The following is a 14,295-nucleotide window of genomic DNA, read 5'->3' as shown; positions in this document are numbered from 1 at the left end:
GAATTTTGGTTGTAAATTGAAAAAGTAAGTTGCATGGGGAAGAATAATTTTTGTGATAACTTGTTGGCTCATTTTGTGACTCTTTGCCCACTAGTTGGCATGATATTTCTCTAATTGTTCTTATTAAGAAGTGAAATTGATCCGTCTTGATTAGTTCATGTGCCATATGTATTAGTTTTTGTTAAAAATAATTCTTGTGTTTATTTTTATCATCTAGAACTTACTCGGTTAGTCTTTCAATGCTAATGTTAATTATGTTTAGTTGGAGTGATGACCTTAGACATTCTTTGTGATCTTTGAAAAAGCCTTTTTAGTCTTTCAAGCCTACCATTGCATAAATATTATTACTAATTAACCCCATTTGAGCCTTTAACTATTTTTTTGACTATCTCATTACAAACCTTTACCCTTTTTATAAAATAGTTCCCTCTTTTGAACGCGCCCCTCCTTGAATATTAAAGATGAGGCTAAAAGCCTAAGTTGGGGGTGTTGGTATTAATTGGAAAATGGTGAAGATGTACATTATGTGTAGAAACATATACCTCAAAGTTGTTTATATGAAGATACTCAAGCTCCAAAAAAAATAGTTGTATAAAATAATGGAGTCTTGAGAAAATTAGAGAGGTACTTTAAGGTGGTTTTATATTGGTAACTAGATGTCAATAAGGGATATGTGGTTTAAAAAGAAGCAAAGTGCAAAAAGAAAGACAAATGTGAGTAGTGCTCAAGGAGGGTGTAGTCACTTGTATCCCAAATATTTATCCTAACCTTCCCTAAGCCTACATTACAAGCTTAAAAAGTCCTTATGGGATCTCCAACTGAATGTACTTGAATAGGCGGCGAATTAAAATAGGGCAAGCTTATGGTATGATATTTTGTAATACTTAAAATTCTTTATTGAGAGTGAGTGTCTTTGTGCATTTGTCCCTTGTGTTGTTAATGTAAATATGGTAATTTTGGGACTTTCTTTCTTGTGAAGGCACATGGATTATGATGGATTAGTGACTGATATATTCCGAATTGAGTAAATTGAGCATATGTAGTAGACTAGTACTTTTGAGTCACTTCTTGAGGCTTGGTTGTTGTCACTTGATAAATTTGAAACTCCATTGCATTCTTGAGATTGTATTTAAATGAGGGAGTCATTTGGTTGAAGTTCACATGCTTGAGCCTAATTATTAGTACCAACCAAAGCCATAAGTATGGTGCTTAATTGGAGAATGTGATTTAGGAATGATAGCGATGCTACTTGTGCTTTAAATGGTAAAACCTAATTGAATATTTAGTTTTGATTTGCTTTAGGACAAGCAAAAGCTTTAAGTTGGGGGTGTTGATGAGTGGTGATTTTACCATTTCTTTAGTCTCATTTCTTTAGTTTTTGTGTCCTTTAATTATAATATAAAGTTGTTTATGGTGTGTATTGCTAGATTTTCAGGTAAATGAAGTCTTGAAGAGAATTGAAATCAAATGAAGTTGAATTAAGCAAAAGAGAGTTGAAGTAGTGCAAAATCCTTCAGTGATTTCGCATCTGCGAAACATTGTTCGCTTCTGCGAGCTCACCTCTGCAAGTAGAGGGTCGCATCTGCGGAAAATAGCAACCTTCCACTAGGATCGCATCTGCGGTTGATAATCCGCATTTGTAGAGACGCTTCTGCGTCGATATGTTCCGCATCTGCGAAGAAGGCAATTCTCTACAAGTTTCGCATCTGCGAATGAAACTCCACTTTTGCGGAGTCGCACCTGCAATAATTGTTTTTGCATGTGCGGTCAATGGGATTCAGCTCTGGACAGACTTGGCATTTCACATTTTTTCCATTCCAAACCCACAAATACACGACCTAGCTTATTGGAAAAACATATTTGGCCGATCTTTGACTTATTTTAAGTCTCCTTGACTAAAGAACACAAGTTTTGGAGCTAGGGTTCTTGCACACACACTTGGATCTTGAAGATTTGAAGCTTTAGGTTGAGACTCTCTTACCCATTTATGTTCATTTCTTCATTTCCTTGCTTTGTATTGTATATCTAAGTGTGTAGTATTCTTTTCAACACTTGAATCTTGTTTATGGGAATATTCATACTTAAAGTATGGATTCGATATCTTATTGTGCTTATGTATTAAATAATTTTTATTTATATTGAAGTGAGTTATTGTTTCTTTAATTATTCTTGTTCTTTAATGTTTCCAAAGGGATTAGCTAACCCTAGGACTCGCCCATTAAGTTCGAATTAACTTTGAAAAATATAATTTGGGGTTGAAAAAGATTAATTAACAAGAACTTGAGGCGTTAGCCCTTACTTTATAGATTCTACCTAGGGATAGGATTGAACTACTTGTAGCCATATTTGGATGTGCTTAATCTCTTAATTGTTTTAGGAATAATTCAATTAGGAAGTCTTGTTAGTCTTTGGAAGAAGCTAATAAAGAATTAATACCCGAGGCTAATTAACATAAACTCGCTCATATTTGTAAAATCGTAAAATACATTGAATCGTTACTTGAGTGTAATTTTTCTTGTATCCATGTGTAATGACTCGGCCGGTCGTTTTGAGAACTGTAGTCCCGATCGGCGGCATAAGGCCCTGAGCAGCTTTGTATTATGTGTATTGACTTGCGTGCGTGGTTGAATTCAATTACCGGGTGATTCGGAGTGATTCGGGATACTTAGTCCCTAAAATGAAAGCTTAAGCCTTAGGATTTTGACCGTAGTCGGAACTGTGTGAAGACGACTCCGAAAAGGAGTTTAGTCGGTTCTGTTAGCTCCGTTGGGTGATTTTGGACTTAGGGACATGTCCGGATTGTGTTTTGGAGGTCTGTAGCTAATTTAGGCTTGAAATGGCGAAAGTCGAATTTTTTTAGACTTTAATCGGAAGTGGACATTTTGATATCAGGATAGGAATGTGATTCCGAGAGTTGGAACAGCTCCGTTATGTTATTTGGGACTTGCCTGCAAAATTTGACGTCATTCCGGGTTGGTTAGATTGGTTTCGGCACGAGTTTTCGAAGTTGGAAGTTTTGGAAGTTCATAAGTTCGATTCGTGGTGCGATTTATATTTTTGGCATTATTTGATGTGATTTGAGACTCCGAGCGAGTTCGTGTTAGGTTATGGAAATTGTTGGTATGTTTAGACGGGGTCCCGGGGGCCTCAAGTGTATTTCGGATGGGTTACGGGCCATTTTCTTCTATTTTTGAACTACTATTTTCTGTCATTTGGTTTTCTTAATCGCGTTCGCGTCCCTTCCTTCGCATTCGCGAAGAGTAATTTTGGAAGAGGAATTCATTGTTCTTCGCGTTCGCATGATCACGTTCGGGATCGCGAAAGTCTTCTTTCTCCTTCTTCGCGTTCGCATCTGTTCCCCTGCGGTCGCGTAGTAGAAATTGGGAGCTGGGGGCTGTTGGCTATTTCTTCTTCGCGTTCGCGTCATTCTTCCCGCGTTCGCGTAAGTTCTGTTTCTTACCCTTCGCGTTCGCACCCCTTAGCTCGTGTTCGCGTAGGGTTATATTGGCAGCCTACATTTTTCTTCTTCGCGAACGCGATCCTTTCTCCGCGTTCGCGATGCTTTGGCGCTTGGGCAGAATATAAGATCTTCCAATCAAGGGTTAGGCCATTTTCATCATATCTTGACTTTTAGAGCTCGGTTTTGAGAGATTCTTTGTGGGTTTTTCAAGAAAATTAATTGGGTAAGTGTTCTTTACCTAGAATGTATTATATTGTATGATTTTATCTTTATTTTTATCATTTAATTTGGGTTTTGAGTTGAGCAAAATGGAGGTTTTTGAAGAAAATTTTCAAAATAAAAAATCATGATTTGACGGACGAATTGGTATCAGAATTTGATAATTTTAGTATGGTTGAACTCATATCGGAATGGGTGTTCGGGTTTTATAAAATTTGTCGGGTTCCGAGGTGCGGGCCCGGGGGTCGACTTTTTGATCGATTTTTGGATTTTGATAAAGATTAAGGCTTTATGATCCGAAATAGTTTCTTATGAGTTTTATTTGTGCTTTGAAATTATTTTGGTTATATTTGAGCCGCCCGGAGGTCATTTCACCCGAGAAGTTCATTTTAGAGTATCGGTCTATCTTCTTTGAGGTAAGTATCTTGCCTAACTTCGTGTGGGGGAACTACTCCTTAGGATTTGAGTCTTCTATGCTAATTGTAGTCCGTGTACGTGAGGTGACGAGTACGTACTCGGATTTATTTGTGAAAAGTTGGCCTTTTAGGGTTTTTAGATCCTTGTATTCACTGAATATGTAGTTATTCTCGTTATGATTACGTTTCTAAATTACTAGTTTCACCTCTACCTGTTTTAATTAGAACTAATTACTTTATGATCCTCCCTTGATGCTTATTTGAGTCATATGTGCCTTAACTGAAATTGTTATCTCTTCTATTGACATGTTATCTTTTCCCTAACTTCTTATCTTTATTTGAAGTTGTAGTAATCCCTTTTGTAAATGTTCGCCCTTAATTGAGGTTATGGTTATCTTTCCGCCGCCTACCTTTATTTGAATTTGTTGCATCTCTTTCGTAATTTTCCAAAATTAAAAAAAGCTTAGATATCATATGCCTTAGTTGTTTTGCCCTTATTTGGAATTATTTGACTCGTGTTAGTTTTCTTGTTGTTGAACTGTATATTGTGGGATCATTATTACATTTTATTTTCTTCCCTGTTGAGTTGTTCTTATTACGCCTAGTATTCTTTATTATGGCTATTCCTTGCAAACTAGTTTTACTGTTTCTTGCGATCGAAGGTTCTTGAGTTGATTTATTTGGCGTACCCTAGTATTAGTGTTATTGTTGCTGTTGTACTTGTTGTTCTTGCATATTTACTTTGGGACTACGAGGCGGTACCTCGGTAGATCCCTTTGTCTTGCATATTTACTTTGGGACTACGAGGCGGTACCTCGGGAGATCCCCCTGTCTTGCATATTTACTTTTGGGACTACGAGACGGTATCTCGGGAGTGCCCTTTGTTGACATCTCTTTGTTATGGGATTGCACGAGGTTTCTGCCGTGCTATTGTTATTATTGATATTTGCACATGCGGCGTGACAAGGCGGGATACATATATGTGGGTTGCACATGTGGCGAGACAAGGTGGAAACATTATTATGCATGTGTGGCGAGACAAGGCGAGCATTTACTTTACTATTGCACAGGTGGCGAGACAAGGTGGGTTGTGTCAGGGATTGATTTGTGATAATTTGTGATGACTTGGGGGCATCTTTGTTGTTGATATTTGTATAGTGGTACACTTACATGTGTGAGCTTTATCTTGTGAAAGTTGTGAGGAAACATTCTATGTGTTGTCCGCTCTTTTCCCCTTATGCTCACTAGCTGGTGTGAACTATGTTAGGACACTTGCACAAGCATACACGTAGTTAAGCACTCTTATCGAATAAGAGGTTTTCTTGATATTGTTGAGTACAGATGTACACCCTTGCTTATTTGCCTTCTATGTGAGAATGGCTCTATTTGGTACTCAAGTCGTCAGTGTAGTTATGAGGTGTAATGAGGGCACAGGATGCCAAGTGTTAGGGTTAAGGTATTGAGACCCGTGAGTTGTGATTTGTCCGAGGTTCGATACCTCTTGGAGTTTGTTGACTAAAACCTGATGTGAAAGCGGTCGTTATTGCTGAGTTATTAATTGTCCTTGTTGTATCTGTGATTTCGGATTTAGGTTGTGTTTACGTTCACCCTTCTGTGTCATTATTATGGTATTCCGCTGATACTTGTTACTGTCCTTTCCTATTGCAATTACTGTATGGTTAGTCATATCGGGTAGTCTTTATGTAGATATTATACTCTGTTGTTTCTATACTTATACCTTGTTCAGGTTATTTAGTCCAGTAGGTATCTTGACTGTTCTTCGTCACTACTCTGAGGTTAGTCTTAATACTTGTTGGGTACTGACATGGTGTACTCATACTGCACTTTTGCACATTTTTGTGCATATCCAAGTACTTCGAAGTCAGTTGATCATTAGCTAGTTGTGCGGACTGTTGCTGTGGAGACTCAAGGTAAACCTGATGCTACGTTCGCAGGCTTTGGAGTCACCTTCCTATTTTGTATTCACACTGTTTTACCTATTTCCAAATAGTTGTATTTAGAAATTTGTAGCAAACTTTGTAGAGCTTATGACTTGTACTACCGGTTTTGAGAATTGTAAATTTGATAGAGAATTCTATTTCAAAAGTTGTTAGATGTTATTTATTATTGTTGTTATTCAGTAAATGTTAGGCTTGCCTAGTCCCTAAGACTAGGTGCCCTCACGATACCCAACGGAGAGGAAATTAGGTCGTGACAAGTTGGTATCAGAGCTCTAGATTTATAGGTGCTACGAGTCATAAGCGAGTTTAGTAGAGTCTTGCGGATCGGTTCGGAGACGTCTGTACTTATCTTCGACAGGCTATGGAACTATTAGGACAGTTTCACTTCCTTCATTCCTATCGTGCGAGTTCATTGATCTCGAAGTTGAACTTTTATCATTCCATTCTCTCACAGATGGTGAGGACACAAGCTGCAGTTACTGATGACGTTACCCCCGGAGCAGATGTTGCAAGGCAGAGGCAGAGGCCGACAAGGAGCACGTGCCACAGCTAGGGAACCTACCAGAGTAGCAGTTGAGGAGCCGCCAGTAGTTCCAGTTGGGGGGCAGGTACCGGAGGTGCCTGCTATTACCCCCGGACTTCAGGAGACCTTAGTACAGTTTCTGAGCATATTTGGTACATTGACTCAGGTGGGGTTGATTCTAGTTGCACCAGCTATTTCACAGACCGGGGGAGGAGCTCAGACTCTCGCCGCCCACACTCTAGAGCAGCGGGTTCATATTGGTCAGGTTCCAGGTGTAATTAACATAAACTCGCTTATATTTGTAAAATCATAAAATACATTGGAACGTTACTTGAGTGTAATTTTCCTTGTATCCATGCTTGTAGCCATTGATCATTTTACTTATTTTCTAGTTTAGTTTATAATTTAACATTTAGTTATAAATATTTTCCCAAAACCTTTTTAAGTGTTTGGCTTAGCATAATAAGTGATAATTTTCTTATACGCCTAATCGCCTACATATTGTTCACTGTGGGATTCAACCCTGACTCATAGTTGGGTAAATTATATTGCATGCGACCGTGTCTATTTACTTTTTATTAGTGGATTTGGATGTCATCAAAATTGGCACCACTGTCGGGGAGCAATTTGGCATATTTAGGTTGTTTGAGAAATAAGCGTACGTGCTTTGGTCCAAACTTGTAAATATTTGTGTAAGTATTTTTCTTATCTTTGTTTATTTTTATTGTTGTTTTCTTGATTGTTTCTTGTTTATTTTCTTAGTTTTGAAAAATGGCATCATGTAATGAATATTGGTCGAATGGTAGTTGTTCATACTTTGATGACCCTTGTCCTTATAGTGGAGGACCACACTCGTGGTAAAATTATTTAAATTCTCCCGGGGGTGGATTGTGCACACAATCTCAAACCCATGAGTGGAGTATATGTGATAAGTGTGGTGGTCAAAATGGTCATGGGATAATTGTGCTTATTTGTTCTTCCCTTCCCCGAACCCCCACTATGATGATTCTACTTTTTGTGATTAGAATTATAGGGATATGGAAGTGGAAGAAAGTGATCATGGTCAAAATGGAGAGTTCAAGCCCTTGATGGAATGCCTACTTGAAGGAGGAAACAAAGACAAAATACCTTGGACGAACTTTTGGAAACTAGTCTCCAAAATAATTTAGAACTTGAAAGGTTGAACTTACAAATGGGAGAAATGCTTAAAGCTATAAAGGTCCAAAAAGTCTCGGAAGTGGATGATAGCCAAGAACCTTCCTTAGAGGTTGAAGCTGAAAATCCTTCTTTGGCACTTGATCAAAAACAAAAAGAACTCTCAAATTCTCAAAATGAGAGGATGATGCTCATGTTGGAGGCCATTCTTGAAAATGAGGAGAAGCAAAACTTGGCACTTGAGGACTTAAAACCAGCACTAGATCGAAATGATGAGACTACCCGCACTTTGAAAGATCAAATAAAATCATTGGTTGAGACTCACTATGCCCACCAACTTGAGAGTGCGGAAAGAGCTCAAGAAAAGTCCAACTTCGAGGAAGAAAGTGAGCTTTATTTTGATGAATCAAAAATTGAACATCCGCCAACCGACTACATGTTTGTTGGTGATGCCAAAAAAAATTGGATTTAGAGTCAATTGATGTAGTTGAAAAGATGGTTTAAAATGACTCTAGTTCGGGGGGAAAAGAGGATGTCAAAATCCGAAAAAAGTAGCAAGTTGGGAGTTTGATATCTCGTTCCAAGCACTTTTTAACTTTGGACTTGTATGGTGATATGAGAATTGAACCATGTGAATCCATGGGGGAGTGCAAAGAAGAAACACAAGAGCCATACACCTTGCAATTTGAATATTCAAGAATACAAAATGACATGCCTCAAAAGAAAATCAATAAATGCAAAATGAAAAAATTGATGTTTGGCTTGATCTACTTACCATCCCCCGTTGCTCGTGGTCACAAGCTTGATTCCAAGTTAGGTGTCCAATTCATATCTTCCAAGTGGAGAGAAAAGTGGTAAAGTTGACTCGCGTCGTGCCACGACGTTAAATGCGGCGCTTGGTGGGAGGCAACCCATCGTTTTTAAATGTTGTTAGATTTTTATTTTTGTAGATTATTATTCTTTATTGAAAATTTTGATGTGTGTGTATCATAGAGTGCAAGGAAAATAAAGAAAAAGTGGCTAAGCTTGCTTTTCTGCGGCAAAAATAATGCGATCGCATAATGGCTATGCGGACCGAATATTGGTCGCGGAATGAGTCAAAAGTTTATAAGCTATGGTCGCTCAAAAATACAGTGGAATGTAAATTATGCAGACCGCATAACGATTATGCGACCGAAAATGCGGTTGCACATTGGCCAAGCACACACCCATCATTTTTAAATTTTGAAGTCGTTTTTGAAATTTTCTTATTTAGAATAGTTTAGTATATTGTTTTTGACTAATCTGCAATGTTTCAGATTTTATAGAGTTGAATTAAGGAGTTTGAGGTGTTGGAATGAGCCAAAGCAGTGGTTGCCCAGTTCTGTCATTGAGGAATCTGGTGCAACCGTATCTGCGGAACACTACTCGCAGATGCGGCCTCGCTGAAGCGTCAGTTAGAGCGCAGATGCGAAATCTTCGTAGAAGCGGTTCACCGATCGCAAAAGCGTAGACACAAAAGCAGTTAAAAATCCGCAGATGCAAACCGTCGGGTAAATTTTAAAGACCCACTGTGTCTTTCATCAGGTGAGACTCTAACCCTTTTTTTTCCCCAAAATCAAAACTCTCTCTCATCTCTCACACAAGGCAACTACTGCTCGAATCCTATTGCCCACACATAAGGAAATCAGGTAATCATCTTGTTCCTTCTGTCTCTTAACTGCTCACTCTTCTTCCTCGACTTTCTTCTTCTCTCATCGTCATATATTTTTCTCCATGACAGAATCCTTTTTTTCCCCTTTTAATCAATGTGCATTTAGGGGTGAGAGAAATTGGTTGAGTGTAGTTTTGTGTATTGTTATTGTTGAAAAGAATGGGGGAAGTCTGAGTACCAATTGCTTCAAAGAATCAAAAATCACTTTGTGTTTGTCATATGTTCAACAAATTGTCCGAAAGAACTTTTGCTGCTATATGCTTTAAAATCATGAGGAATTAAGTCGTATGTTTATGTAGTGCACTAATTTAGAATTCTTGAGTATAAATTTTGTGCAAAAATAATGTTTGGAATTGAAAAGAAAGTTGCAGTTGCTGGGCTTTTGAAACCCCTAATGAACACTTGCAGAAGCGAAAAAAGGGTCGTAGATGCAGCCCCCCACCTGTGATGCCCCTTCCACAGGTGCGATGTTTGGTCAACTGTGAAAGTTCGCAAAAGCGAAAAAAATTATGCAGAAGCGGAACCGCACCTGCGATGGTTTTTCCGTAGGTGCGGTGATTAGGCAGATTTTGCAAAAATAGTAGCTCTGCAACTTTGTCTTGCAGGGCCCGTTTGGCTTGATTCATTGGCCTAATTGCATAATTGTAAATTTCTCAACATGATTCTAATGCCCGTAACTTTGTTTTGATTTTTTAAAGTACTTTGAGCTTAAAATGGACCCGAACATGAACGGTAATGATGCGCTTGATCACGAAATTGAAGAAGTGGCTGAGGATTTGAACTATCATGCCAACAAATTCATGTCTACCGATTGTCAAAACCGGTATTATGATGATCTCCTCACAAAGAAACTCAAACTTGAGAAAGAAATTGTCGATGGCAAAGTGGCTGAGCTCCTTCCCGATTTCCATGGCCGGCTAGTTTCAAGCGGCTGGACCTACTTCATTCCTACTCCATGCAACGCCAATGAGGAATGGGCGTGGGAATTTTGTGCAAACTTAAAGCGTACACATTTCCAAAACCATGAACTTACAATAAGGGAAAAGATTATGAAATTACAGTTGAAGAGATAAATGATGTCTATGGGCTTCAAAATCATCTGCTCGAGCCAATGCGATAAAGAGATACATGCGAAAATGGTGACTGGCTAGTCTCAAAGCTCTGTCCTACAGGTCAAACAGTGACTTGGGCTAAAAAAAAAAAGGCATCAAATGTGGTGATTTTCCAGCAGAAGCAAAAATGTGGTTGTATATCATTGCGAGAAGAGTGTATCCTTGTGGGAACGTGTTTGATGTCACATATACTAGGATCCTGAAAATTGCTTACATCCTTGATGGCATTCCAGTGAATGTCGAACACTACATCGTTCTAGAGCTGACGGAGTGTGTGCTTCAAGGTGGATCGACATTGATATTTCCATCATTGATTATTGAGTTGTGCCAGCGTGCACAGGTTGAGGAATGGGATGGAGATCATTTGATACCGACGGACAAGCCCTTTCACCCATTGAGAGTTGGGGGTGTTCATGAGTTTTGATTTTACCACTTTTTTTTAGTCTCTTTTCTTTAGTTTTTGTGTCCTTTAATTATAATATGAAGTTGTTTATGGTATGTATTACTCGATTTTCAGGTAAATGAAGTCTTGAAGAGAATTGAAATCAAATGAACTTGAATTAAGCAAAAGAGAGATGAAGTAGTGCAAAATTCTTCAGTAATTTTGCATCTGCGAAACACTGTTCACTTATGCGAGCTCGCCTCTGCGAGTAGAGGGTCGCATCTGTGTTTGGGTGTAGTTTTGTGTATTGTTATTGTTGAAAAGAATTGGGGATGTCTGAGTACCAATTACTTCAAGGAATCAAAAATCACTTTGTGTTTGTCATATGTTCGACAAATTGTCTGAAAGAACTTTTTATGCTATGTGCCTTAAAATCATGAGGAATTAAGTCGTATGTTCATGTAGTACACTAATTTAGAAGTTTTAAGTATAAAGTTTGTACAAAAATAATGTATGGAATTGAAAACAAAGCTGCAGTTGCTGGGCTTTTGAAACCCCTGATGAACACTTGCAGAAGCGAAAAAAGGGCCGCAGATGCGGCCTCGCACCTGCGATGCCCCTTCCGCAGGTGTGATGTTTGGTCAACTGTGAATGTTCACAAAAGCGAAGAAATTTCCACAGAAGCGAAACCACACCTGCGATGGTTTTTCCGTAGGTGCGGTGACTGGGCAGTTTTTGCAAAAATAGTAGCTATGCAACTTTGGCTTGATTCATTGGCCTAATTGCATAATTTTAAATTTCTCAACATGATTCTAATGCCCGACTAACTTTGTTTTAATTTTTTTAAGGTGCTTTGAGCTTAAAATGGACCCGAACATGAACGACAATGTTGTGCTTGATCACGATATTGAAGAAGTGGCTGAGGATTTGAACTATGATGCCAACAGATTCATGTCTTCCGATGGTCAAAACAGGTATTATGATGATCTTCTCACAAAGAAACTCAAACTTGAGAAAGAAATTGTTGATAGCTAAGTGGCGGAGCACCTTCCAGATTTTCATGGCCGGCTAGTTTCAAGCGGTTGGACCTACTTCATTCCTACTTCATGCAACGCCAATAAAGAATTGGTGCGGGAATTTTACGCAAACTTAAAGCGTACACATTTCCAAAACCATGAACTTACAATAAGGGGAAGATTGTGAAATTTGGAGTTAAAGAGATAAATGATGTCTATGGGCTTCAAAATCATCTGCTCGAGCCAATGTGAGAAAGAGATACATATGAAAATGGTGATTGACTAGTCTCAAAGCTCTGTTCTACAGGTCAAACAGTGACTTGGGCTAAAAAGAAAAAAGGCATTAAATGTGGTGATTTTACAGCAGAAGCAAAAATGTGGTTGTATATCATTGCGAGCAGAGTGTCTCTTTGTGGGAACGTGTCTAATGGCACATATACTAGGGCCCTGATAATGGCTAACATCCTTGATGAAATTCCAATGAATGTCGATCACTACATCGTTCGAGAGCTGACGGAGTATGTGCTTCAAGGTTGCTCGACATTGATATTTCCATCATTGATTATAGAGTTGTGCCAGCGTGCACAGGTTGAGGAATGGGATGGACCCTCCTTATTAGGATTGGACCCTCCTAATAATGTTATTGATCATTTACATAAGACTTTTGCAAGATTCTTTTGGAGCACTAAGGAAGAAGGCAGAAGCAAACACTGGAGCAAGTGGCTGAATATGTGTCTACCCAAGGAGGAAGGAGGAATAGGGATAAAATCTTTATTTGATGTTTCCAAATCATTGTTTGCCAAATTGTGGTGGAGGTTTAGGACCAGCAAATCATTGTGGTCAAATTACATGTGGAACAAATACTGTAAGAAGGAGATGCCAACTGTGGTATAATTTAGAGGATGATCCCATGTCTGGAGGAAAATGTTAGAGGCAAGAGAAGAGGTCGAGCATGAAATTCTTTGGATGTTGAATAAGGGTTCCACAAATATATGGCATAAAAACTGGACTGGTATAGGAGCTCTATATCATGTTCTTCCTCATGATTTCAATATCAATGAAGAAATACAGGAAATAGCTGAGTTGAGGGATGGAAATGACTGGGATGAACAACTACTGACTCAAAAATTTCCTGAATCCATAGCTGATCACATAAGGGATGAAGTATACTTTAATCAGACTAATGACACCTGGGATGAACCTAAATGGATGCCAACTACTTGAGGTCAGTTTTCTGTAAATAGCGCATGGAGGATTTTAAGACATAGAGCACCAATAAATCCGGAATTCAGCAACTTATGGACCAAAGGATTACCTTTCAAGATCTCCTTCTTCGCATGGAGACTGTGGAAAAGGAAGATTCCTACTGATGATCTATGGAGAAGAAATGGATATATCATTGTGTCTAAGTACTGGTGTTGCTTTCCACCAAATGAAGAATCATTTCAACATCTTTTCCTAATGAATGAAACTGCGGACAGAATGTGGAAGCATTTCTTACAACCAGCAGGGACATTAATAAATATGGTGCAGGTTCATCAGGTGATAAGAGCATGGTGGAATGAACCATGCTGCAAAAAATTAAAGCCTCTGTTCCAGGCAGCACCTACAGTTATAACATGGAAACTTTGGAAGAGAAGAAACACCATCAAGAATGGAGGAACTATATATGCACAAAGGGTAATTCATGAAGTTAACAAAACATTGCACTTCCTGGCTAGAATCAGATACCCATGGCTATCAAACATACCAGGATTATGGCCAAATATGATTAGATTTTTTGAAAGCTACAAGCTATTACTAGTAAGCAGAAGAGTTACCTGGGAGCTACCCCTTGAAGGATGGTTCAAATGTAACACGGATGGGGCATCTAAAGGAAATCCTGGCCCTAGTTCATATGGTTTCGGTGTACGTGATAGTGCTGGTGACTTGATACATGTTGAGGCTACAGAAATAGGGGAAGCTACAAACTTAGTGGAAGAAGCAAAAGGACTTATGAATGGGCTGCTATACTGTGTAAAAAGCAGCTTCATCTACTAATTATGGAAACTAACTCATTGAGTTTGAGGAAGATCATTGACGGTGAATGGGAATGTCCTTGGAGTATATGTGCAGAGATCAAACAGATAAAGGAGATCAGAAACGACTACAATGTCCTATTCCATCGTGTGCTAAGGGAGGGTAATGCAGTTGCGGATCATTTAGCTAACTTGGTTTTCTCTTTTGCAGGTTCAATCACCTTTCACTCATTTGAAAGTGTACCTACAGCAGGAAAGAAACTACTGAACATGGACAAAGCATAAATCCCTAACATTAGGATACGGGTTGCAAAAAGGAAATCATAAGTCTTATTAAAAT

The 14,295-nt window shown here is 38.7% G+C and overlaps 2 protein-coding genes across 2 annotated transcripts in view; one reads left to right on the top strand and one right to left on the bottom strand.

The window, feature by feature from the left end:
• LOC138903663 (uncharacterized) overlaps positions 1-14,295 on the bottom strand; it is a 120,965-nt gene that overhangs the window by 30,622 nt on the left and 76,048 nt on the right. The window lies entirely within an intron of this gene.
• On the top strand, positions 12,862-13,977 carry LOC104120240 (uncharacterized). The gene is made up of 2 exons (XM_009631972.1): positions 12,862-13,101; positions 13,168-13,977. The coding sequence occupies exons 1-2, from the start codon at positions 12,862-12,864 to the stop codon at positions 13,975-13,977; spliced, it is 1,050 nt and encodes a 349-aa protein (XP_009630267.1).

Source organism: Nicotiana tomentosiformis, chromosome 12 (assembly GCF_000390325.3).
Source record: "Nicotiana tomentosiformis chromosome 12, ASM39032v3, whole genome shotgun sequence".
Classification (NCBI taxonomy): Eukaryota; Viridiplantae; Streptophyta; class Magnoliopsida; order Solanales; family Solanaceae; genus Nicotiana; species Nicotiana tomentosiformis.
The sequence above is the reverse complement of the archived record's forward strand: the minus strand, read 5'-3'. Positions and strand labels throughout refer to the sequence as shown.